Below are 27310 nucleotides of genomic sequence, written 5' to 3'. Positions count from 1 at the left end.
TCACAGACATTTTGTATTTTAAATCCATCAGAGCTGTTCTCAGTGGTGGATCTCTCTGGGCATCTCCATTCCCTCCATCTCACTGCCAACCAGCATCCCCCTCCGGCCCCTCATGGCCACTCTGCTCCCCCCCACCCCCAGCCTCTGACTCATCAGGGCTCCAACTCTTGCCAGACTCTGCCTGGCCTTCCAGTTTGAGTACTTGTCATCATCCAGCTGCTTTGGATTTGCCATGTCTCAAACTCCCAATCCCCAGTGCAGACTGATGTTCACCTTGGTCTGCTCAGCAGTGGACAGGAGGGAAGGAGGAGCAGAGGTTCATCTTTCAGAGACTGTGGGTAGCCAGAGAGATTTGCTCTCAGAGGATTTGGGTGCAAGGCCATGAGAGACATATCTGCTCCAGTATGGAACTTCCAAATCACTGACTGTTGGTATCTTATTTTTCAGGTTGATTGTGTCCTGTGCTGAAGATGTTTCCAGAACAACAGAAAGAGGTATGTCATCACAAATCCAAAAATAAATAATCCATGCATTTTGACTCACTGCAGGTTAGTTCTTCATTCACTAACCATCAATCTGTGGTAGAGAGTCAAGATACTTCAGGGCATCCTAGAGGAGGGCTAACGAAAGTAAAACACCTGCCCTCCTGCCCCCACCGCCCCTGCGCCCCCCATTCCCCAGCATTGGTGTGTCCTCGGCCCTCATTCCTTGGTTCCAGTGACTGAGCTGGCTCTTGGCTCACTCCCACCCGCTGCTTATAAATGTATTTTGTTCCATGACTCAGATTTTTCCAGGCTCTGACTCCCACCCTTTGCTTTGAACAGTCTCCCTCTGGCTTTCTTGGTTTTCTCCTCTGTTGCCTCATACGTGAATCCCCCTACCTCTGGTAACAACCCAGGGGAACTGTCTGCCCTTAGTTTCAGTTTTACCTTGCTTATTGCCTCTTAGATCTGTTGGCTTGGTTTCACACAGTTCAGAGAACACTGTCCTTTCCTGAACCCAGCCTGATTGATCTCCCAGGCCTCCAATCTCAGCTTCTGGAGCTTCATCTAACTGGGAAGAGGGTAGGACAATTCCCACACCAACCCTTTGCTGAGTGACCCTCTCTTGAAAGTTTTGTTTGTTTGTTTGTTTTGAGAGGGAGGCGGGGGGAGGGGCAGAGGGAGAGAGAGAATCTTAAGCAGGTTAAGCAGGCTCCGTGCCCAGCGAGGAGCCTGACACGGAGCTCTATCTCACGACCCTGAGATCATGACCTGAGCGGAAATCAAGAGTCTGAAGCTTAACCAACTGAGCCACCCAGATGCTCCTTATAAGTACCCATTTGTCCTATTCTGCCTACTACTGTTCCACGCACATTGTCACTAGGTGAGCCTAATGAAACTGAATAGTGGCAGAGGAGCTTTTTAGGGAGTACACACACACACACACACACACAGGTGGCCACATGGTCCTTCGTTTGCCTTGCCCAAGTTTAAAGCACTATATAACCCAAAAAATCCTTTTCAGAGAATCCTTCCAGAAGCTTCTTTGTTAGATATCACATCCTTTCTTTCAGCCCTGTCTTTGGGTTCAGATTCTTCTCATTAATCTAACCCACTTCCACCGTTTAATTCCATGTTGGGCTCCGCATTTTCTTTTTTATTTTCCTTTTTCTTATTTTTTGGGCTCCCCCATTTTCAAAGACAGTGTTTTGGTTTATTTGTTTTTTAACTTTTTGGGTATAACTTATATACAGTAAAATGCATCAAATGCCCTAATCTTATGTGTATAGCTCAGCAGATTATCTCTTATGTGTACAGCTGTGTAACCACACTCAGATTGAGGTGCAGATGTTTCCAGCACCCCAGAAGGTACTGTGTGTCCCTTTCTAGTCAGTCCCCCTATTTTCCCTATAGAGCTAACCCCATACGATACCAAGACTTTTCTCCTGTCTCTGTATTAAATAATACTGGGATCAAGCTGTTTCTTTCAGGAAATGCCTTCTCTGTGAAGTTGGCCAAACTGCAGGTCCCCACATGACTTCTCTCACTGCTGACACTAATTACAATTTCAGGAGTTCCTCAAACCATCCTCAGTTTTAATAATTTACAAGAAAGACTTAAACAGAACTCATGGAGACAGCTGTTATGCTCACAGTTATGGTTTATTACAGGGAAAGGACACAAATTTGAACCAGCCAGAGGAAGGGATGCAGAGGATAGAGTTGGGGAGGGGTCCAAGTCCACATGTGGAGCTCCAGCTCATCTTCTCCTTATGGAGTTGCTGGAGTTAAGCTGCCGCCATTGATGCGTAATGATATGCATAGGGGAGCTCAGTAGGGCCTTTGGTATCCAGTTTTTACTGGGGCTCAGTCGCAAACTGCCTGTGTGGCTGACTTTTAGTCTCCAGTCCTCCTGGGGTCAGGCTGATATCGTTAGTCTCCAGTTCCTCCAAAGGTTGCAGTTGGTACAGTGTGGTCCTAAACCCCCATCATATTTGCATTGTTGGCCAAAGGGCAGGCTAGCAAAATTACTCTTGTCAGGCAGGATATGCCAGGGGCCTAGAGATCACCTCCCAGGAGCCAAGGGCAGAGGCCAGACCTCCCTCCGGGTGAGGTGAATTCTTCACTACACACCTGCGTCGGCCTGACGGGAGTGGGGGTGTGATCGCCGGCACATTCCCAAGGCACTTTTTTTTTTTTAAAGATTTTATTTATTTATTTGATAGAGAGAGACACAACAAGAGGGAACACAAGCAGGGTGAGTGGGCGAGGGAGAAGCAGGCTTCCCATGGACCAGGGAGCCTGACGCAGGGCCCGATCCTAGGACCCTGAGATCATGCATGACCTGAGCCGAAGGCAGACCCTTAACCCACTGAGCCACCCAGGCGCCCCATCCAAAGGCACATTTTAAAAGTTGTTCTTTTAGGGGGAAAAAACTGCCAATGAAAGCAACAAAGGCTTTTTTTTTTTTCCAATTAGAAGAAGGTTTATTTTAAATTTAAAAAATTTTTAATTTTCTAAATTTTTTGCTTAGTTGGTTCAATCACTTGATTTTTATTACAAACTCACTTCAATTAAAAACTACACAAATTTTAACCAACTACATAAAGTATTTTATTGACCTTGCAAAAGTCATTCAAAGATTTTATTTATTTATTTATTTGATGGGGGGAGCTTGGTGGGGGGAGGGGCAGAGGGAAAGGAGGGAATCTTAAGCAGCCTCTGTGCTCAGTGTGGAACCCAACCCGGGGCTCGATCTCACGACCCTGAGATCATGACCTGAGCCGAAATCAAGATTTGGACGCTTCACTGACTGGAGCCACCCAAGTGCCCCCAAAAGTCCTTTATTATAAATAATTATATAATAATATTATAACATTAAGGAATTTTAAACTAGAAAGTCCTTCAACTGAAAAGGAAAAAAATAGGAGAAAGATGAAATGTTTAGAAGTTTAGCCTCTGTCAGCAAGAACAAGCATAGTCAGGCTAGGTTCTGGATGTATTGTAATATAGTGCTTTTCATCACATATCAGCCCATTGTCTACCCGTGGCCAGAATGATCTCCTGGCGTCTAACACATTGCTCTGAGAACAAAGTCAAAACTCCTAAATGTGGTTTCTAAGGCCCTGTTTGATTGGACCCTGCTTCCTTCCCTAGGCTCGTCTTCTGCCTCTCCCTCTCCCTCAATGCACTTCTCACTTCTTATTCTGGAGCTTGTTCTGCAGATTTGAATGCTTTGTGCACCCTGGGCCCCTGGGCTTTCACAGATGTTTCTCCCACTGCTTGGAATGATCTCTCTTCCCCCAGACTTCACTCTTTGTTGACTGGCTAACACCTCCTTATCCTCAGGCCTCAGCTTAGAAGCCAAGAAGAGGCTTTTCTAAAGAATCAATTTCACAAGGTATTTTTATCTCACCACCTACCCTGTAGTCAGTGCAGTTAGAAGTGGAGGAGGTTTTGGTTGAGCCTTTAAATATCCTAGTGCCTGGTTGATGTTTAGTGGAAATAGCTCAGGTCCCACCTGACTGCATATGTAAGGGCAGAATGTGCTATCACTGATTGTTCTAGCATCTAGACGGAGGACGCAATGTGTGTAAAGCACTTTCCACTCGGTGCCCATAGCAGACTTTACTGATTAATTTTGTCATTGGCACATGAATCGAGACCTATTTACCATCCTTGCTTAAAATTCAGACAGCTTAGGAGTGACATGTTGGTTCTACCTAACTGGTAGCTCCAGCCTAGAAGTTTGGCTTTTTTTTTTTTTTTAAAGATTTTATTTATTTATTTGAGACAGAGAGAATGAGAGACAGAGAGCATGAGAGGGAGGAGGGTCAGAGGGAGAAGCAGATTCCCTGCCGAGCAGGGAGCCCGATGCGGGACTCGATCCCGGGACTCCAGGATCATGACCTGAGCCGAAGGCAGTCGCTTAACCAACTGAGCCACCCAGGCGCCCAATTTTTTTTTTTTTTAATAGATGTGGGGGTTGGGTAACCAAATGGAGTCTCTCTTGTTAAAATAGCTTTATTATTGCAATAAATCTAGAGAGAGGAGAGCAGGGAGTGAGAGTCTCCCTTGTTAGTTAAACATGTTCCATTTGCACATTGGTTTGGATTCCCAGGAGAGCAGTATCCAAGCTGATGGATCTTCCCCATAAAAAGGCCTTGGCGTTGGGCCATTGTAAAATTAAAATGAATTCCGATTCATTCATGCATGCAACTTTAATTTACAATTAAAATATTATGGTTACATATTTTAATAAGAATAATTAGATGGACCCAACTGAATCAACTCTTCTGTTTAATGAGACAGAACCCAGAATCCTAATGAAAAGGCAGGTGGCTGTGTTAGGAAACACGTTTCAGGCTGTCTTTCGTGGAGTCAGGCATTTTCATCCTCTTTATATTCCAATGTCCAGAGCAAGCAGTTTGGTTTTTTCTGCATTGCTAAAGACCCTCGCTTCCTGCCACGTTGAGCTCCTCTTCTGTGATGTGTGAATAAATAGTTCGCTCCTGCTGGACCGTGTTTCATGGGGTCCCACACTCTGGTCCCTCCAAGGCACTGGGTTTGTTCCTCTGCCCCGGGCTCCTGTGGTGTAAACGGGATGGCCCTGCCTATGTGATATGACTCCGAGGGTGGGCTGAAACCCCTTTTGTGTGTGTGGCTTTTGGGGGTGGGATGTATATCTCCCTTGCTGTCCCGGATCGCGATGGCTGAATTCTGCCTTGAGAAATTTATACCTTTAGGATAAGGGTTTTTCTCCCATTGTACATACTTCACACTTGACACCTTAGTGGCAGTAAATCCCTCAGCTCTGTGGCAGCGGATATCCTGACTGGAGCTGACGCAGGGGGGCCCAGGGGAATTCCAGGCACCATGAGGACCCTGTCACCCAGGGAGGAGACAGGGCCCTGCAGGGACGGACATGAGGGAAACTTAACAGTTGCATGTTCGGGATATGCTTGTGCTGACCCATGGTAACTTTTTGGGCTCGCTCTAGGAAAGCATGGTTTTGTTATTGGGAAACTGATTGGAAACTGACTGGGCTGGAACCAATGAATATCATTAAAGAATATCCCGTAAGCAAGCCCTCCCCCTGGGTCCTGTGATGCTCGGGACTTGGAAGGAAGTGACAAGACAGAGCACTCTCCTACTCCCTACAATGAATTGTTTTGTTTTTCCTTCCTCCTTCCTTCCTTGCCTGTGTGATGTGATATTATAATAGGGGAAACTAGATGTAGGATATATGGAGATTGTTCTGTATATCTCCAACTGTTCTAAAATGAACACTTTTAAAACTACACCGAATTATATCTGCTCACATATAGAGGTTTCTAAAAGATTGTGCAGTAAATAAAGCAAGGTATAAAACTGTATTTATATTATGCTTCCATTTGTGTTAAAAAGTGTATATATAATATATAACAATATAATGTATAATATGTTATATATAATATATAACATGATATATAATAATGTGTGTATAATATAAAATATATATAATATATGTATAATATAAAAAATATATAAAAGTCCTGGCTTAGGTGGGCAAAAAACTGGGAGTCCAGTAGGTAGGGGGCTTCATTTTCATGGTGTACTCATCTGTTTTTGAAATTTTTATATATATCTCTCTTTCTTTTTTTTTTTATAGATTTTATTTATTCATTTGAGACACAGAGATAGAGAGAGAGAGAGCATGAGCAGTGGGAGAGGCAGAGGGAGAGGGAGAAGCAGACTCCCTGCCGAGCCAGGAGCCCGATGTGGGACGCGATCCCAGGACCCTGGGATCATGACCTGAGCTGAAGGCAGACGCTCAACCATCTGAGCCACCCAGGCGCCCCAATATATCTCTCTTTCTTAATTACATACATGTTTTATTTTTATAATAATGAAAAAGTCATATTTTTTAAGGTTGATAAGGTTAGTGTTATGTTCATGGCATCAGTAAATGTTGAACAAATGGCTAACATTTCAGCTCTATGTTTCTGACTTGCTTTCACTTTCGAGTCCCACATTTGTTCCCTTTCATAAAGCAGTCTGCTTGGGATGACCGCCCTGCCCTACTTCCCTCCCTTCTTTCCTTTTACTTTCTCCAGTTTTAACTTTTCATTTATGACATTTTAGACATACACAAAGCAGAGAGAATAATATAATGAACCCTTATGTACCTAAGGGTTCAACAATTAACACATTATTAATTCATAACCAAACTATCCCCCCACCACAATCCATTTCCTCCTGGTCTCAGACAGTGAATTATTTTGAAACAAATTCTAGACATTGTGTATTTTTATCTGTAAATATTTCAGTATGCATGTGTAGCAAATGACCCTTCTTAGGAATAAACCATATTATCACACCTTAAATAATTAGCGTTAATTCTTTCATAACATCAAATATTCAGTGTTCAAGTTTTTCTGATTCTTTTGGGGGGGGACGTATATATATTTTGTTGTTCTAATCATGATCCAAATATAGACCACACGTTGCATTGGGTTAATATATTGCTTAAAGTCTGTTCTGCTTTTTTCCCCTTTTGCAGTTTGTTGAAGAAACTGCATTGGGGCGCCTGGGTGGCTCAGTCGTTGGGCGTCTGCCTTCGGCTCAGGTTGTGATCCCAGAGTCCTGGGATCAAGCCCCGCATCGGGCTCCCTGCTCAGCAGGAAGCCTGCTTCTCCCTTTCCTACTCCCCCTGCTTGTGTTCCCTCTCTCGCTGTGTCTGTCTCTGTCAAATAAATAAAAATCTTAAAAAAAAAAAAAAAAAGAAACTGCATCTTTTGTTTATAGAGGTTTTCACAAACTGGATTTTGCTGATTGTGTCCTTTTGGTGTAGTTTAACACAGGTTAGCTTACTTCTTATTGCAAAAGATGAGTTTTTCCCACTGTACTTTTCCTAATGTGTTATGAGATACAAAGGTAACTCCTTAATTTTGGATGCCACTTGTGTAAAGAAGCTTGCAACATAATGAACTGTTGTAAGTCATATAAAAGGCAGGTCTAAGTGAATCTCATCCATAGTTACTCCTGAAGTAGTAAAAGCTTTCTTAAAAATCATCATTCAAAACTGCCAGAGCATGGCATTTAAATACCCTCCAAGCTATAAAGTGGCAAGTAACATCTTTTGTAGTATGTCTTTTAGGTGATTTGTCATAACTATTATTAGGAAGCAGGAAGCTTACTTGATACATTCTTTCTGCCTTTCAAGCTTGTTATTTGTAAAGAATGTAGTGTGTAAAATGGGCTAAATTTTAGTTTTAAGATTGTTATGTGGGAGCCCCGAACAGAACCCCGGTGAATAAGCCATTGGTTAAATTCTCCAATTTAGAACCGTTCCTAGCACAGACTCAGTGCTCTTTAATTGAATGAATGAATGAACGAGTCCTTAGTTTAAATACATAAGCATGTAAAACATACTTTGGAATAGGGGAAAATAAACGTCCTGAGAAAGTGAACACAAAATGAAACAAGTCTTCATTTTTGTGGTAGAAAATTCTCATCAAGCCTCTGAGCAATTAATACTCATTAACATCTAGAGGTTCTGATTCATTAGCCCTTGTCCCCCCACTCATCTTTCTGTAATCTGAGTAAATATTCTTACGATGAGCACATAGTTATGTTTACTGTACTATAAAGCTGGGCTACAGTGAAAATTAAAGAAAAACACACACCTATCAAAATGGCTAACACACACTATAGCAATACCAGCAGCAGCTGTGGTGGGCCCAGGGGTATCACACGATGGCGGCGAGCCGCATTTCCCTGATGGCTAACGACGCGCCACTTTTCACGTGCTTGCTTGCCATCTGTGTGTCCTCCTTGGTGAAACGGCTCTTTGGGTGTTTTACCTGTTTCCTAATTGAATTCGTTTTTTCTTTAAATGTTGTTTTGAGGGGTGCCTATGTGGCTCAGTCGGTTCAGCATCTGCCTTCGGCTCAGGTCATGATCCCAGGGTCCTGGGATCGAGCCCCGCATCGGGCTCCCTGCTTGGTGGGGAGCCTGCTTCTCCCTCTGCCCCTCCCCCTGCTTGTGTTTTCTCTTTCTCTCTCTTTCTTCCTCTCTCAAATAAATAAATAAAATCTTTAAAAAAATGTTGAGTTTGAAAGCTCTATATAGGTTCTAGGTACAAGTCCTTTGAGGATGTGTGATTTGTAAATATTTTCTTCCAGTCTGTCATTTGTTTTTTCAACTTCTTTGAGGGGTCTTTTGCAGGGGAAACTTTTAGTTTTGGTGAGGTCCCATATATCACCATTTCCTTACGTGGATTATCCTTTTGGCATCAGTCTTTGAACTCTTTGTCTAGGCCTAGGTCCCAAAAATCTTCTCTTATATTTTTTTTCCTGATAGTTTTATGTTTACATTTAAATCTGTGATCCATTTTCAGTTAATTTTTGTAGAAAGTGCAAGGGTCAGGTTGAAGGTAGATGTCAAATTGCTGCAGAACCACTTGTTGAAAGGCTGTCTGTCCTTTATTATTTTTTTTTTAAAGATTTTATTTAGGGGCGCCTGGGTGGCTCAGTTGGTTAAGCGACTGCCTTCGGCTCAGGTCATGATCCTGGAGTCCCGGGATCGAGTCCCACATCGGGCTCCCTGCTTGGCAGGGAGTCTGCTTCTCCCTCTGACCCTCCTCCCTCTCATGCTCTCTGTCTCTCATTCTCTCTGTCTCAAAAAAAAAAAAAAAAATCTTAAAAAAAAAAAAAGATTTTATTTATTTTCCAACAGAGAGAGAGACAGTGAGAGAGGGAACACAAGCAGGGGGAGTGGGAGAGGGAGAAGCAGGCTTCCCGCGGAGCAGGGAGCCCGATGCGGGGCTCGATCCCGGGACCCTGGGATCATGACCTGAGCCGAAGGCAGACACTTAACGACTGAGCCACCCAGGCACCCCAAGGCTGTCTGTCCTTTATTGAATTGTTTTTACACGTTTGTCAATAATCAGTTGGGCATATCTGTATGGGTCTTTTTTTTTTTTAAAAAGATTTTATTTATTTATTTGACAGAGAGAGACCGCACAAGCAGGGGGAGGAGCAGGCAGAGGGAGAGGGAGAAGCAGGTTCCCCATGGAGCAGGGAGCCCGATGTGGGGCCTGATCCCAGGACCCCAGGATCATGACCTGAGCTGAAGGCAGATGCTTAACTGACTGAGCCACCCAGGCGCCCCAATGTATGGGTCTATTTCTGGGTTTTCTGTTCTGTTCCATTGGTCTGTGTACCTCTTCCAGTACCATATGGTCTTGATTACTGTAGCTATCTAGTGAGCCTTGTCATCAGGCAGAGGGATTCTTTTCACTTAGTTCTTTTTCAAAATTGTTTTGGCTATTCTAGGGTCCCTTTCCATGTAAATTTTAGAATAAGCTCATCTGTGTCTTCAGACCATCTAACTGGGATTTATACAGGAATTACATTAAACCTATAGATCAATTTGGGGAGAATTGATCTCTTTACTGTGTTGAGTCTTTCAATTCATGAACACAGTATAGACATACACTTACATAGATATAGACAAAGAACTATATGCTTCTTTGATTTCTTTCAACTGCATCTTGTAATTTTCAGCATACAGCATCTGCACATCTTTTGTTTTTGAAACATCTTTGTAGTCAATTGGTTGGTTAATTCTTAAACATTTCATGAGGACTTACTATGTGCTAACACTGTGCTTGGGGCTAGAAATATAAAGATGGAATAGAAAGCCTTTGAGAAGTGCATGTTTTTTGACCTGATAGTTTAGCTAATAGCAAAGATTATAATTTTTCCCCTCCAAAATAATACAATGCAGTGAAAATGGAAATTATCTGAGATTTATCATGCTAAAAGAACTGTGAGATATAATATGTTTGAGAGCGCAGGTTTTGGAGCAAGGTTTGAGTTTGAAACCTAGCTCAGCCTATTGGCCATTTGACTTTGGGCCAGTTGCCTAAGCTTTAGAAGCCTTACTTTCCTTATTTGTATAATGGGTGATAATATTATTGACCCTTTAGGATTGTTGTAAAGATTAAAGAGAAACGTGTAAAACACTTGTCACAGTGCCCTATACAATACAGTTATTTTTGTTGTTAATTTCATCTCATGTCCAGGCTAAGGAAAAGAAAGAAGACAAGGTAGATGGATAAATGGACAAAGGTTGAACCTGGGGTGGTGGGGGAGGGGGGAAACAGGGTGCATTGAAATCAAAGAGCAATTATTATAAGAGAACACAGGAATTAGATTTTTCAAAGAGTCTAGCAGTCTCTCTTTCTTCAGAAGCCTTTTCCCACATGGAGAACAGTAGGGATCAGTTAGTTTAAATTTTTAATTCTACTCTGCCTGGCTTCTTCCTTCATACTAGATATAGTCATTAGGCCCAAGAAGTCATTAAAGTGTTTAATAAGGTTATTAAATTGACTAACTGCTGCTGCTGAAGCAATTTTCATAGGAAATCCATATGATTCTAGGTATGGAACTCGGAGCTGTCCTCTGTGGCTGACAGGCTGTCAACATTCCTTTGAAGGATGGTGGGCAGCATCGTGAGGGATGCGTCTAATTAAGAGATTATAGGTGAACCTTGGCTTCCTGGGTGTGCTATTCATAGCTGGAAGCGCAGTGAAACTTCACTAATTCCTACTAATTGCGGGGTGGGGGAGGGGAGGCCCATCTGAATTATAGAATATTTTAAAAATAAATGTACTTTTATTACTTTCAAGTACATATTTTAACTCCAACTAGGCAAACAAATTGTCTGGTACAGGTCTTAGGGGACCCAAGTTATTGAAGCTATCAGAATGATTTTCAATTATTTCTATGTAAATAGGTGCTTCTGGAGTTCTTTAGGGTGCTCGAAAACAGTTTGTTCTCATAGATCTTAAACATTGCTCATGTAGCCATATGCTGTTAATTGGCACACCCTTAGAGGAAGGGGGTTTGTTAAATTAAGATAAACTTTAGACCAGCTGCTAAATAACTTACCGTTAATTCAGAGTCCAAGAACCCAAGTGGATGAGGATTTTATTTCAATTGAAGTTTGATCTCGATTTTGTTTTTTTTTTTCCTGAAGGCAGTTCATTCATTCCTGCAGGCATTCATTTATTCATTAAGTAATATTAATGGAATGCATTGACTGTGCCAGGCTCTCACGTCCTATGCTCCCCTGAGGGAGCTCAGCATCCGGTAGAGGAGGCCTGTGGGCATTAGACAGCCCAGTAAGTTGTGGTGAGGAGGGACAGGGCCCAGGTGTGTGCCCAGAGGCATGAGGGGCTCGGAGGAGGTCAGGTTAATCAGACTGGGTGAATCAGAGGATTGCCAGAGACTGAGCTGCATTTTGAAAAATGAATTGGAGTTAGCAGAAAATGAGGGCAAGAGGAAATGATGACGAAGAAGAAAGCGCATAAGGGGGTAGGGACAGCAGTCCAGGCAGAGGGAACAATATGTTCAAAAGCACAGAGGTGCAAACTGGCATGTCGTGTAGGGGGACTTTTGTTTAGCCTTTGGAGATGAGTAGAGTAAAAATCATGAAAGACTATTGTGCTAGCTAAGGAGTCTGAACTTGATCTTGAAGGTTAGGGGGCAGGTTTTGAAGGACTTTTAAAAGGAAAATGACATCACCAGATGTGTGCTTTGGGGCCATCCTTGTCTTAGTGTGGGGGATGAATTGGATACAGGCCCAGAGATCCACCAGCAGCCCATGCATTAATGTTGGACAAGTGGGCCTTGAACCAAAGCAGTAGCAGGGGGAATAGGGTTGTGGGGAGTTCAAAGGAGGGTGAATCTTGAGAACTTGGTCAGTGTGGATTTGGGAGGTGAGTCAAAGAGAGAAGTCAGGGGTAACTGGATTTCTGGCGGGTTTGCTGGAAATGAGATGGGAAGCAGGATGGTGTGGCAAGGGTGTGGACTCTGTGCTCGTGGGACCTCTAGGCAAGAGGCTGGATATGCATGTGGAGAGATCCCTGGACTGGGACAGAGATGGAATCCTCAGCTCATGCTGGGTGCTTTAAGCCACATGTTTGGGTGAGATCCTCCTGGAAGTGCAACAGGGTATGAAGAATAGCAGCCAGGATGGCCCTCGGGCCACAGCAGTGTTTAAGAGAGTGAGAAAGGAAAAGCTCACCATCCACAAAAGAATAGTGACATTTAGCACTCCTACCAAGTTAAAGATTTTCAAGATTGAAAAAAATATTTGGAGTCTTAGCACCATAGTTGACTTCGAATGTGTATTTAAAAAGCATTGCTGTTCTTAGAAGACTGTTTTTTACCCCAGCATCGTTTTAGAATATGTATTCAACAGACCCTTCCCTATGTAAAGATTAGACTTAATGAGTAATAATAATAGTAGAGTGAGAATTCCAGGCCACTGAGATGAAGAAAAGACTTCTTTACTGTAATTTGTCATTACGCTGTCCATTCCTTCTACAAATATTATGAGGGGCTTGCTCTGAGCAAGTGCTATGAAATCTTTAGGTCAGTCTATATTTCACTGAAAAATGACAGAGTGTTTGCCGCTGGGTCCTTAAATTAACAGTTTGTACTTTAAAAAATACCTACAGTTGGTTTAGCTTAATTGCTTATTGCCAATGTCTGTGGGAAGGTCTCAATGCTTTGAGTTTATAAGCATTTTCCTTTCTGTGTAATAATACTTTACATTCACGTAGCACTTAAACATATATATTTTTAGGGAGAGCACGGGCGGGGGGTGAGGGTGGCGGGGAGGGGCAGAGGGAGAGAGAGAGAATCTTAAGCAGGTTAAGCAGGCTCCTTGCCCAGGGAGGAGCCTGACACAGGGCTCGATCTCACCACCCTGAGATCGTGACCTGAGTGGAAATCAAGAGTCTGACGATTATCCGACTGAGCCACCCAGGTGCCCCTACATTCACGTAGCACTTAATGAACAACTTCTCAGCATTTTCACCAATGTTTTATAATTTGATATTCCTAACAAACAGCTGAGATAAGTTGGAACAGGTATTATCCCCATTTTCCAGATGTGGAAACAGAGGCTCAATGAATAAGTTCGTAATTTAGAAAGTGGTAAACCAGCATTTATCCCTAGTCTTGTGATCATAAGTCAGAGCTCTTTCCGTGAAGCGGGACATGTTACTCAAAGCGTACATGTTCACAGTTGGGCAATGGCAAGTAAATAGGGGGAAAAAGCCTTGATTTTTTTCAGAACTATTTGTCATTGCTACCATCATCAATGAACAGTATGTCGAGTGGCCAGGGGGTTTGTGACACTGTAGTCATTGTGGGTTTTATAGTTTTAGTTCAGAATCTTTCTTTTTTTTTATCACAAGTTTGCGGCACGTTGACAAGTGGGTTTCCTTTTCACTCTTGTCTCATCTGTGTAAAGGTCCACTATTTCAGTAACGGGTACATGTCTTGTGCTGTTTATATAGAACATTCAGCCTTCGGAAATATTTAATTTCCCTTTTGGTATATTCAAGAACTCCTGTCTCTACAGTGGAAAAATGGAGCAGCCAGCACCCTGTGAGGGCGCATGGCTTCCATGTGACCCGATGACTAGGTGCTCTGGCCCACGGGGCGGGGAAGGGTGGCGCAGGATAACCTTGGCCGCTGTTACCAGCCTTCTGCCTTGCTCAGCGTGGGCCCCACTGACTTCTCCATTAGGCATAGTGGTGACCAGGGCCCACGCGGCTTTTAGAGGCCCGTGAAAATGTTTTAATTTCTTTTAAAATCGGAAAAATAAAATGCGCTTTGAGATCAGAGGAAAGGTTTTATTACATAACATTAATATATTCATCTTCATGTCAGTGTAGACATAAAGTATGATCCTTAATATTTTTGTGTGTGGCAGAAAGAGCCCATGAAGGCAAAAGTACCCAGGGCCCAGGAAAGTCAGAAGGCAGCCCTGAGTGTATGTGTGGGTGGGGGATTTGGAAGGATAAACGAGGTCTACTCTGAACTCTGGTCTTCTCTTCCTAACCTATTTGCCCTTCTGTTCATTGATTCATTGATGACCGGTTCATTCCTTCTAAGAACTCTGGGTGTGTGCAAAGTAGTCTGGGGAAATGAGTTACACACACACACACACACACACACACACACGCTGACAGGAGGCCGAGGTGGAATGTGCACAGACTAAGGCATCGTGCCTGGATTTTCTTCTAGTTTCCACCTCTGGGCGGCTTCTCTTAGACTTTAATGTGCTTTTGAGAAATAATGGCCAAACATGTTTAGAGCATCACTATATTGTTATGTTGTTTTTATTATCCATCTCTGTATGACCTTAAAAATACATAATGAAAAAATTTTAAAGTAAGACTTTGGGAAAGATTAACTCATAATCCCTGGAGACTGAGGCGGGCAGTGGGGCAGAAGTCTCAAATTCAAGAACAAAGTGCATGTGGCCTTAGAAGGTGACACTTGATAGGTGGCAGAAGGGAATGTGAACTATTTTTTTTTTTTTACTTTAAAAAAATCCTCTGAAAAATTCTCATTTTATGATCTGTGTAACAGAATGGGAGGTGCTATGTCCAGAAAACACCATAATCTCTCTTCTGTTTTTCTCTAGAGCATTCATAGCCTGCCTCTCAGATGTGCCAAAACAAGGCAGTAACAAATGCCTAAAATTTCAGCTTTGATGCCCCATTTTTTAGACAAAAAGTTTAAATGTTTAAAATTAAATTCAATTAGGGGCACCTGGCTGGCTCAGTCGGTAGAGCATGCAACTCTTGATCTTGGGGTTGTGAGTTTGAGCCCCATGTTGGGTATAGTGATTATTTGAAAATAAAATCTTTAAAAAAAAATTCAGAGTGCCTGGCTGGTGCAGTGGGTAGAGCATGCAACTCTCGATCTTGGGGTATTGGGTTTGAGGCCCATGCTGAGTGTAGAGATTACTTAAAAATAAAATCTTTAGGGGTGCCTGGGTGGCTCAGTTGGTTAAGTGTCTGATTCTTGATTTTGGCTCAGGTCATGATCTCAGGGTGGGGTGGGGGAAGACTGAGCCCTGCGGGGGGCAGAGGCTGGGCCTCTCTGCTCAGCAGGGAGTCTGCTTCTCCCTCCCCCTCTGTTCCTCCCTCCACCCTCCCCCCGCTCATGCTTGCTTTCTCTCATGCACAGTCTCTCTCAAATAAATAAAATCTTTAAATAAAATAAAATAATGAAATTCATTTAGCAAATTTATGATCACCAAGTGAATAAATTATACTTTAAAATTTATTATGCCAAACATGATCATTGTTTGTTGTACATGCTTTCATATTTTTAAACTAAGCTTGTTTAGTAAAGAGCACTTTTTGGAAAGTATTGTGTTTTAAACTTTATCCTGTATTTCCAATTCTTATTATCTTTAAAAAGGAACAAGATTATCTGCCATGAATTTTTTTTTAATATTGCTTTTACCTATAACAGGAGGTTATTATGAAGATGAAATGATTTACTATATGGAAAAATATATTTTAAAAATGGAAAAGTATTGGATAAAAGGTGTTCATCTTTCTATTAATAAGTTATTGCTGCTTATTCTCATGAAGCTTGGCTGCCTACACAAAGTCGTTTTCATCTCCCATTGCTTGCTTTTCATATGACCTTCGCTACTCTCTTATATTTTGTTCTAGGGAGTGATTTAGTTTTCCTGTAGAGAGATAAAGAAAGTAAGAAATGGCTGCTTTTAAGATTTGAGAAAATCTGAACATATTTTTCATGATTAGAAATGAAAACTCAGTTTTCGAGTACACTTTCTTATCCTCCTGTAACCTGTAAGACTACCGAGAAGGGCACCCAGCTTGGTTTTGCATTATTTTAAAAATTCCATTTGTGGCACAGTGCTTTTGGACTTCCTGTGGTGCCTGATTCATTAGATTTACTTCTTGTTTTTTAAAGAATTCACGACCGCAGCTCATTTCAGTTTTGCTTTGGTACCATCGCTTGCCTCTGCTCTTTCCAGCTCTGCTTGTGATTCTGAAACACATCTCTTTGTTTATGATGCCCTTACAGGAGTTTGTAAGCGTCTGGGTTCGAGATCCTCGGATTCAAAAAGAGGACTTTTGGCATTCTTATATTGACTATGAGATATGTATTCATGTAAGTATGCAGTCAATAGTCTGCATAGATCATAGTGATTTTTAGGTGCCGTGCATCTGATGGGACTCTCTGTTATACCTAAAATTTAAATTTGTAAAAAATTTCCTAACTCAGAGAACTGAATTTGAATGATTACAAGTAATGCCTGTATCTCAAACGAAGTGGTCAGATGGCTCCGAAAGCTGGAAAATTACTCATTTGAGTTCCTTATTGTACCTTTGCTAATATTAATATTTTAATGTTTATTGCCTTAATGTATGAATATGTGAGTACATCTGAAATTCACAGTTAAAGCATATTTATAGCTCATTAATGGTATTTCTTTATGATCTCTTATAGCATATTTCTGGGTAATATATTGCCTGATAAATCTTAGGTTTTGAGAGGATGTAGAGCTCTCTGGAAAACTGATGTGCAGTGGTTTTATATGTAGAATAAGAAAGTAGGAAATGAACATGTGCAATTATTTTGCCTTAGTCCAGATTCTGAGTAATTAATGTAAGTAAATAACTAGAAATGATGTACTTTATTTGGAAATAATACTTTATTATAATCTCTTGAGTTATGCTGTGTGGTGTGTGGCCTTCTGTGATCATCTTGAACGAGGGTCAGCAAACTTTTTTTGTAAAGAGCCAGGTAGTAAATGTCTTCAGGTGTCTGGGCCATACATTCTCTCTTGAAACTACTCAGTTCCTCTGTTGTAGGGTGAAAAGCAGCCATACACGTACATGAATACATGTAATTGTGTTCCAATAAAACTTTAAAACTTTATTTGCAAAGACAAGTGGCAGGCTAGATGTGGCCCACAGGTTATGGTTTATTGGCCCCTGATCAAGAAGACAGTCACTTTTCCCATCTGATTTAGTCCAGAATTCTCTTGGGAGCATAGAAATAGACTCAGATTTTATCTAAGTATATAGGTCAAATGAAGTAAAATTTAGCCACCTTTAATTTTCCATTGTAAATAGTTAAATTGGTATATTGGAACCCAAGCATCAGTCATAAAACTTGTTTTCCCTCCTTTCTTCCCTTTTTTTCTTTCCAAGTTCCCCAACTTAGAAAATAAACTAAAAACTCAGAACTGCTTTTTTTTTTCTTAAGAACTGCTTTTTTGTTGATTGTGTTGAAGGCCACTGCCAGAGCATGCCTTGTATTTTGATTTTGCTTTGGTTTTACTCATAAAGTCACACCAGCTATGCATTCTGTGTGGAAAACTATAACGTGAGTATTAAGACTAAGCATTTGAAAATGAAATGAAATTTAGTTACCTTTTTAACTTCCTCCAAAAAATGTGTGGGCTGTTATCACACTTTATGGTAGACGTGAAATTTAATTATCCTCAGGGAGTTAATGAAATCATAGATTTTTCTCTGCTACATAAATAGCATGAGGTGAATGCAGAAATGTCTATCTCAAGCCAGAAATGATAGGTTCCACAAAAATTACTTGGCGGTGTTGTGGCATTTCTCTGAAATGCTAATAAATTGACAATGTATAAATCTTCTGGGCTTGGTAGATAGCAGAAATAAGCAAATAGATTTAGAGGAGCTTAACAAGTTAGTGATCTCAGCATAGTCTGGTCCTAACTGTCCATACCTGTTTATGATTAGGAGTGGATCGGGGGGGGGGGGGTTGCTACTGGAGAGCTTTCGTCAGCCTCACTCAGATGCTAGACCCATAGAGCTTTGCAGGTAGAGAAGCTGGTGGTTAACCCATTTAAACTAACCTCGAGGGGAAATGACACCAGATGCCTCTGAAATCTTACCATTTATTTGGAATTTTAAATTAGTGGACAGTATATACTCTCCTGACCTTGTCCTATAAAGGAAGGACTTACAGATGGACCAGATGGATCTCCAGTTGACATCCATGTTATTGACATCGACAGTAATTGGGAACAGAGAAATGAAAGGGAGTTGAAATGGACTGAGTCCGTACCTGAGGTGTCAGGAGTCCCTGCAGTGGCCTGGTTCTCTCTGGGGAGGAAGCACTAAGAAGATGTCTGCCCAGGCTTGTTAGGGCATCGTTCTGGTGTAAATGGCCTGCTGTCTTAGTCCCCAAGGTCACGTTAGGGTGCGGCCCTGGTGTGCTTTGAAATCCACACACAGAATGTTATTGCACCACAAACTCCATCTGGTGCTTTTTGCTGCCATATTGTCAAAGGTGATGGGGTTTAGACCAACAGCTACTTTGGAGGCAGATGTCTTAACCTCTCTGCCTCCTGAGGTTTTCTGAACTTTATCAAGCTCAGGAGTAGCAGGAACTGTGCCACGCGTTTCAGGGGAACAGTTTAAGAACTCGGGCACAAAATCACTTACATTTGCCAAGGAAAACCACTACTGGGTGCTTATTAAGTGGCAGAATAATAACAATTTTGAAAGAATATAAATCTTGAGGGCAAACAGTTTTCTCATTTGGCAGTGTAAAGGTTATGAAATAGAATTTTGAAATAGAGAGAAGAGAGATCTCCTTACAAAGCCAATAGACAAATTTTTGCCAGTCTTGTTTACACAAAGGAGAAAGGAGAAACACCATATTTACCAGTCTTGGGTTTACCTGAAGGAGAATCATTGCTGTTTTGCTTAGGATGGGGACTCCGTCGTAGGTGGCTTTTTCGAAGTCTGCCTTAAGGTAGCTGGAAGGAAACCAGCATCTCCTATCTAATAATAATATTAATAGAAAACATTTGCCAGGTACTTATGAAATAGGTATGTACACCTTCATCCCCATTTTACCGTTCAGCAAACTGGAGTTTGAGTGACCCGCTCTATGGCAGATCCGGGGCTGGCATGTGGTTCTCCACGCAGATGCTTGGCCCTCTGCACCACATGCCTCACTCTACCTTGCACATCCAGTAGAGAAGGAGGATGCTGTTCTCTTGTTTAAAAGTGATTTCAGGACGCCCCAGTGACCCTCTGCACCTGGAGGTCGCAGGTTGAAGAGCTCCCCAGCGTCTAGACAGACAGTCCAGCCCCAACTTCCCCCTGGGCGGTGTGGGCCCCCGCATGGGGGCGGGTACGGATGCTGTGGTGCACACAACCTCTCCTCCACATGGTGGGTCCCCAGCCCCCACTCCCCCCCCCCCCCCCCCCCCCCCCGCCCGGGACATCCTGATCACAGCCTCAAACAACCAAGATTACACAGTGGAGAATCACATCCGGATGGGCATGTCTGCCTTGATCCTGATGGTTCTTGGGGTGTTGCTACTTCCGGCTCGGCAGAGTCAGAGAAGCCCCCCCCCCCCAAGATGCAGACAGGAGATAAACGTAAGAGAGAGAAGACCCACCATTCAGTGAGTTAGAACATTGGAAGTAAAACTGGTGATACCAATAGGTTCTGGAAGAAAATCTGGGCGTAAGATGGGGACACAGTCTGATGAGAATGTTCAGCGTAGAAACATGGTTTGGGTGCAGGAAAATGTCTGGGTTGATTGTAGCAGCTCTTTTGCAGTTGAACTGTGGTAATTCCCCTCCCGCCTCCCCCCCAAAAAAGTGATTTCAGGTTGCCTGGTGATTTGTGTGATCTGTACTGACAGCCATATCAAGGATGTGATGGCTCCTTGTGGCGCCATATCAAGGGCTGTAAGAAGGGGTCTCTAATTCCCAAAGGCTTCTGCAGCTACACGGATGGATGGATGGTGTTCAAATGGAAGGGATAACCCTGGGTTTTTATGGGTCATTTAGACTGCAGGATTTGTTTAATTTTTATGATTCGTCTTTGAAAGCAGCACGAACAGGTGAGCAAGAGGCTACCTCAGGACTTGCCTTGCCCCAGGGCAACACTGCTCGTTGACGTCATCCCAGCTGCCTTCAGGGATGTTCTATTGATGGGTTTTGTGCAAGATGGGAGTCTAGCGTAAATGCAGATGTATTTTTGGTTTTACAAAACCCTGTTAAAAATGCATATGGGTACAACATATAGTGAGTTAGAGATGTAAGAAAAAACAATTTTTTTTCCCTTGAGTGAGGCTTAAATGTTTCTTTTTCTTTAAACAGACCAATAGCATGTGTTTTACCATGAAAACATCCTGTGTGCGAAGAAGGTACAGAGAATTTGTGTGGCTGAGGCAGAGACTCCAAAGTAATGCATTGCTGGTGTAAGTGATTTAAATAAGTGATATGGAGGAGACTTTATTATTATTACATTCAACATTTTAAAATTTGTTGTGCATTAAGATATATAATGTATGAAGGATTTTGTAGGCTTTCTTCTTGATTGCAATATATAGCTTTAGTTGGTTTTGTGGCTGCGGCATCTGAATTCAAAATTTACCACTTGAATTTCCCCAACTCGATGAATATTGACCATGAAAGGCCTCAAAAATGTTTAAAAATGGGTTTTTCTTTAAGTTAATGAATTTTCTCATGCCCTTATTATATAACTATAATATATGTACCATATAATACACATACAGCTATGTGATAGTTACACGATAACTCTCACACATAATTTGCTTTCACTTTGAGGGATTTCTGTCACTAAACCACCTTGATTTGATGGTTAAAAAAATTTTTTCTTTTCTTTCTCATAAGACAACTGCCAGAACTTCCATCTAAAAACCTGTTTTTCAACATGAATAATCGCCAGCATGTAGATCAGCGTCGTCAGGGTTTGGAAGATTTCCTGAGAAAGTAAGTGCACAGAAACTCTTGTGGCCAGACAGGAGTTGTAAGCAAAGTGCTTTGCAAGAGTCGAGTGTGCTATAATTATGCGGGGGAGAAGATCACCATTCTGAAGTGCTGATGATGATCATCTTGGAGGTGCTGTGCTCAGGAGTTCATTTCCTATATAAGAGCGCCATCTTGTGGCTCACGTCATATGGTGCACATCCGGGACCACATCTTCTAGAAGGAAAACAATGAGCTAATTGAGTCAGATAATAAATCTGCGCACAGTCCCTGAAGCTGTAAAGCAGAGCCAAATTACCTGGGAGTTTAGCTGACAAAAGTAAAATTTGCCGGGAGGCAAATGTGCTTTATTAAGAAGGTACTTCTTAAAAACTGTCTTTATTTACAACATTTAGGACTGACAGACCAAAATCAGCTCCACGATGGGCTGCTAGTGAATACTTGTCTGGGCTCTTCTAAAGAAAGAGTTTAACTGTACTCTTTGGAGGGCATGTTTGTTTATGAGGGAGTAGTTATTGGTGTTTGAATAGTCTGGGTTATTAACTTGGTGATGGCAGGTACTGCAGTTAAAGTGACTTGAATTTGCACTACTGTAATTTCTTTTTTTTCCACTCTGGAATGCTAGAATACCCATCCCATGAAACAGCACATTGTTTGCGCTCAGACGCTGAGGCCAGACTTCCTGGGTTCAAATCTTGGCTCTGCTACTTATTGGCTGGGGGCTTAGGCAAGTCTTGTACGTCCTCTGTGCTTGCGTTTTACCGTCCATAAAATGGGGTTAATAATGGTATGTACTTTGTAAAGTTGTTGAGAGGATTAAGTGAGTTAATGAAGGTAAAGCACTCATTTCAGTCTGGCATATAATGTGTGGTCTTGGCCATTATTATTTTAATCCACTTAGACATGAAATAGCTTTGAGCTAATTTTTCTAACTTCCTATTTTATAGATTAGGAAATAGGCTGAGTCATAGGGGACTACTAGTTAGTGGCAGGGCCCGGTTTCCTAAGCTCCTTTTCTTTTTCTACTGACTTCAGGATCTGAAGTAATCTCCCTTGGAGTTCACTACGTGGGACCTTAGAGCTAGCCTGAAATAATATACTGCCTTCTCCCCATATGGCTCACTCATAAAGGGTTTGGATATTAAGTATGCACATGAATATTAATATTTATTTCCATTAGGTTGATATAGTGTCTTTCCTTGGAAGGGGTCATGGAGACATCCAGAAACATCCGAGATTATAAATTGAGGGAGGGCCAGAAAGGAAAAAAGACAGAGGAATAAAAATGGCAAGAGACCAGAAGCACCCATTATGTGAGCCAAGGCCTCAGGGACCGTTTCAGTGGTATTCTTTTGGATCTCACAGGCGTGACAGAACAAAGGCCTGGTCAAGTTTTTTCTGCCCATTCCCTTTGGAGACAGCTCTGATTTTAATTGTTGTCTCTCCGAGACCCAGGTGGCTGATGGCGTCTCCCTTAAGATGTGGCCCATGAGTCCAAGTTTGCTGAGTGGCCTGTCAGTGCAGATGCGGCTCGGGGAAGCCATGGACTGGCGGTTGGCAGTGAGGCCTGGATGGGGACAGCCAAATCCTGCAGTCCCTGTCAGCCCCGGGAAGCTGCTTTTCTTCTGTAGAGAAGTCTCTTTATTGGAGGTCGAAGGACAGCACGTGTCTCTGTATTTATATCCGGAGTTCAGCATGGGGCGTGTGTTTTTGACCAGGAATCACGTCACTGTTTTGAAAACGACCTTTCCTTCCATGGTTGATCTCCCAAGTTAGTGACTGAGTGAGGTCGCTCGGCTGCAAGGCAGGCAGGCTGGTGCTCGGTTATTTCTGCATACTGTGCCATTTGGCTGCTTGCTGATTGCATTTGATGCAGACATCCTAGCGGAAGGGATCGGGGATCAGAAGCTTGAGGAGCTAGGCTCCGGGTCTCCCAGGAATCACAGCTCCTAAGTTTTTCCTGGCTATCTGACCTTGGAAAAGTCCCTTAATTCTTTTTTTTTTTTTTTTTTAAAGATTTTATTTATTCATTTGAGAGAGAGGGAATGAGAGAGAGCACATGAGAGGGGGGAGGGTCAGAGGGAGAAGCAGACTCCCCGCCGAGCAGGGAGCCCGATGCGGGACTCGATCCAGGGACTCCAGGATCATGACCTGAGCCGAAGGCAGTCGATCAACCAACTGAGCCACCCAGGCGCCCCAGAAAAGTCCCTTAATTCTTGTGTGTCTCAGTTTGCTATAAAGAGTGCAGTCATGTAACACAGGTACTGCTTGACCTTGTTGGTTGTGTCGTTAAGATGACGCATTGGAAAGGACTCTGAAAACCTATTTGTTAAGTGTCTACTCGGGGCCAGGCTGGGTCCTGGGGAAACAGGACCGCACACAATGGACACAAATCCTTATCCTCTTGAAGCTTCCATTCTAGTGGGAAAGTACTGTATCCATATCAGGGGATAGCTAAGTTTGTTAAAATTGGACCTGGAAAGGGACGCCTGGGTGGCTCAGTCGGTTAAGCGTCTGCCTTCGGCTCAGGTCATGATCCCGGGGTCCTGGGATTGAGCCCCGCATCGGGCTCCCTGCTCCGCAGGGAGCCTGCTTCTCCCTCTGCCTCTGTCTCTCTCTCTGTCTCTCATGAATAAATAAATAAAGCCTTAAAAAAAAAATTGGACCTGGATGATCACCCAGAAGTCCACTCATGGAGCAGACACCGAGTTCCCTTGTATTTTCATTTGTCCCACTATAGTATGTGAACATTAGTCTCCAAGCTGATGGGTTTCACAGTAAAGATGACAGCTGGTGCTTCCACATGGTTTGAACCTGAAGGAAGCAAGGAGTCTATCCACCACACGGTTGGATTCAAGCCTGACCTAAATGGCCCCTTAGGATCCTCCTCACCCTCCATTCTGTGCCCCTCACATTCTGGTGCATGGCGCTCCTGTTCTTTGCCCAGTTTGTGTAGAAGTAGCAACCTCGAAGGTCTTTGACCCTGGGATCCCCTCAGCCCAAGCCCACTTGGGGAAGCTGGACTCGGCGTTGCAGCTCGGCCTGGCTTGGTGCTGGGTCCTGATCCCAGCGTGACATCCCCTGAGGCCCCACTGGCTGCCTGTTAAGGAAGGTCACTATCAATAGCCTGCACTTTGTTTTTTTGTAGAGCACTTTTAGGAACTTGAGACAGAGGACACCCCAGCATTAAAATGTGAAATATGCTTGTGCTGTAGATTTTTAGCATGTATTTTTAAAATCTGGTGTTTTATGGAGGTTTTGAAGTTTTGAACTGAGAACACTATATATGTTCAAACGCTTTAAAACCAAAATGCTGCTGTTTCTGCACATATGTGTGTTTATAAGTATAAACTTAGAAGTTTAGAATTTTTTTTTTCACCTTGAGGTGAAATTATACATCTTTAATAACAAAGTACATATCCAGGCCAGTCTATATAAAGGAACTGAGAAGTTATTTCTCTAAGTGCCAAATAATAGGTTATACCATGTATTGGACACTTGCTCTGTGTTTAGCTTTTTACATGTTTTATCTCCGTTCCTACAGTATTATTAGGAATTGGGTATCATCTTGATTTTATACACAAGGAAATTATAGGAAAGGTGGAGGCATCATATTAATTCCCGGAACTGGCAAGTTTATAATTACTAGAACTCTTAAAGCTAGCTAAATTTGGTCAGTATGATTGTGACATTTTTCAAACATATTCATTTTCTCTCCATCTTGGCTATAATCGCCCTTTTGGATTTTTCCACCCCCGGCTAATTATAGATTGTAAGTCACTTCTACTAATAGTTATGGAAAAAGAAAGTTACGGACTAAAATAATAAACTGTTGGTAAGTCACCAACTATAAACATGGCAGTCCTACTAATTTATGTTTGATTCATACCGCGAATGGGAGCCAGCTTTTCCTTCTTTACTGAATTCATCCCGTTAATATAACTAAATGTACCTTACAGTGTAGACTTTTATATTACAGTTTTGTATTTCTTAAAAATTTAAGGAATATTATAGTTTTTTACAAAAGGATGCCATGGAAACACTAGTTTTACGCGCGCACACACACACACACACACACACTTTTTTGTAAGTCTTTGTGTTCAATAGAGGGCACCATAGCACAGATCATGAATGTCTTCAGTGAAGATTTGTAGGTCTTCTTTTTTCTTTTTTTTCTCATGGTAAGAGGTAAACAGGCTGAATTAATTTTTTTTTCCCTACATCCCACTGCTAACCTTCCACACTCTGTACACATGTGTATATATCATTATATTGGGTTCAGTAGACAGGGCATCCTTAGTTAGGATTAAGTGGTTTTACATAGCTCTATATTGTTCCCAACTGAACCAGTATATAATATACCTAATAAAATCATGTTGAGGAAAACCAGATTTTCAACTGTGTCCAATACAAGGGAAAAACAGGATTTGCTTTGGTTAGTTTAAAGTTGTTTTTAGGGAAAGGAATAACTTTTTGCTCATGTTGTAAATATCTTTTCAGACATTTCTTTAAAATTCTAGAGGCTGTTTTTTGCTCCTTTTATAAAGGCTTGAAAATTATATACATTTATTTTTATGGAGCCTTATAAAGATGACATTTTATTGACCATTTTACAAAGTACTCTTTATATCAAGCTTGAAGTTGATTTTCTGCTATTTGATTTGTTTGTGGAAAATGTGGCACAAATATGACTAAGGTAAAAATAGGATTTAATATTATGATGATGGCAGTCACAACATTCTCTGAAATACAGTAAACCAGATACTCCTTAAAACGAACTAGCTATGCTCAGCGAACCAGGTGGGAAAATACTTCCAAAATTTGGTATTTTTAATTGTGAGATGAAATACCTGAGAGTAAAAATCATGAATATGTTAAAAAGTTGTTTTGCTTATTTAAAAACCCATCCCCATGGAGCACGGTAGCATAAATTTAGCCCGCCAGTCAGAGGGCCTTCCAGTAACCAAAACCGTGCCTAGCAGGGGCACTGTTTTTTGAACTCCAGGCCCGTGTGGTCGGATGTCGCCTCTCCGCCCCCCCCCCCCCCCCCACCATGGCCACATCCTCCCACTTCAGAATTGTGAGCTGGGTGTGTGCGGGCTGGGCTCCCTCTCACTTTTCATGGGCATGTCCTCCAGATGGCAGTAGTAAGCAGAAAAGAAAACACTGGAAATAATGAGTCTAATGTACAGTAAAATTGGAAATTGAATTATAGCTCAAGAAAAAGGACAGTAGCCTTGAGGTCCTGATCAACCTGGACTCTGATCACTTTTGTTTGCTGTACCCATGTGTTAGGTTACTAGCAAGTTAATAACCGCGCGTGAGCAGTTCAAGGCTCAGTAGAATTGCTTTAGACATGAAATAAAGCTAAAATGAATTTGTGTCCAATATCATTGGCATTAGTGCTCATTACTTTTGTGGTGTAATGCCTTGAACCATCTAAAATCAATTTTAAAGATTACTTATTATTTTATAAAGAAAATAAAACACATTTCCAACAGAAATAAAACAGTGAGCGTAATCCTATGAGCAGTTACTTGTTCATGGCCGGCAGGAAAACCACTGACAGGACACAGGAAACTCTGTGCAAACTTCACGGCAAATGCGAGTTAATATTAATGGGTTGTTGCCCTATAAATCTTCTCTTGATTTGAAGTATTTAAAACAAGAGTGGTAAACATTTATAAATGTAGAAAATAAATCTCAAAGAGTAGTAAAAGGGATTTACTACTTTACTACTTGTACTTGGTAAATTAATCTTTATCATGTGATATGGTCATCTTCTGGGAGAAGCCGGGGCAGAGGATGGGGAGGGAGGGGAAGTACTTAGCTGCTTTGCTGGAGATTTTGCCCTTTTAAAAGGCACAAAGGTTTAACTTTTCCTTTTAGTAGGCCAGTAAAAATATTTTCCCAAGCTACATTTGGGAAGCCTGTTGAAGCTAGATTTTGGTTGTGATGCTATACATGTGTAGACTTTTGCCTTGAAGAAATAACTCTTTTATTTTGGAGAAAAGGAAATCTTCTAATGACCTTGGATTTTAAGTAAATTGACATGAATGGCCAAAAAAGATTTACTTTTCTAGTTATTTGTGTAGAAATGCAGAATATAAGGGAAGGTTCATTCGGTCTGAAATACATAATCTGTGTTACATAGAGCTCTCTGTGCAAAATCCCACGTTGGGCAAAATTATCCTCGG

The 27310-nt window shown here is 41.9% G+C and overlaps 1 protein-coding gene across 4 annotated transcripts in view; it reads left to right on the top strand.

Annotated features, from left to right (window-relative positions):
- The window catches only part of SNX10 (sorting nexin 10), a 69346-nt gene that overhangs the window by 38539 nt on the left and 3497 nt on the right, over positions 1-27310 (top strand). For 2 of the 4 annotated variants that reach the window (XM_045864533.3, XM_045864534.3), the window contains 4 exons: positions 448-494; positions 16399-16485; positions 20481-20581; positions 21018-21116. In XM_045864533.3, the coding sequence (XP_045720489.1) occupies positions 471-494; positions 16399-16485; positions 20481-20581; positions 21018-21116 (311 nt within the window). In that variant the 5' untranslated portion in view covers positions 448-470. The remainder of the gene's footprint in view (positions 1-447; positions 495-16398; positions 16486-20480; positions 20582-21017; positions 21117-27310) is intronic. The other 2 variants (XM_045864537.3, XM_045864538.3) reach the window with 1 other exon arrangement.

The sequence above is a fragment of the Mirounga angustirostris genome, unplaced genomic scaffold (genome assembly GCF_029215605.1).
Source record: "Mirounga angustirostris isolate CCGP_5_RB_7025 unplaced genomic scaffold, mMirAng1.0.hap1 SCAF_12, whole genome shotgun sequence".
Lineage (NCBI taxonomy): Eukaryota > Metazoa > Chordata > Mammalia > Carnivora > Phocidae > Mirounga > Mirounga angustirostris.
This window is presented reverse-complemented; position numbering and strand designations above follow the sequence as displayed.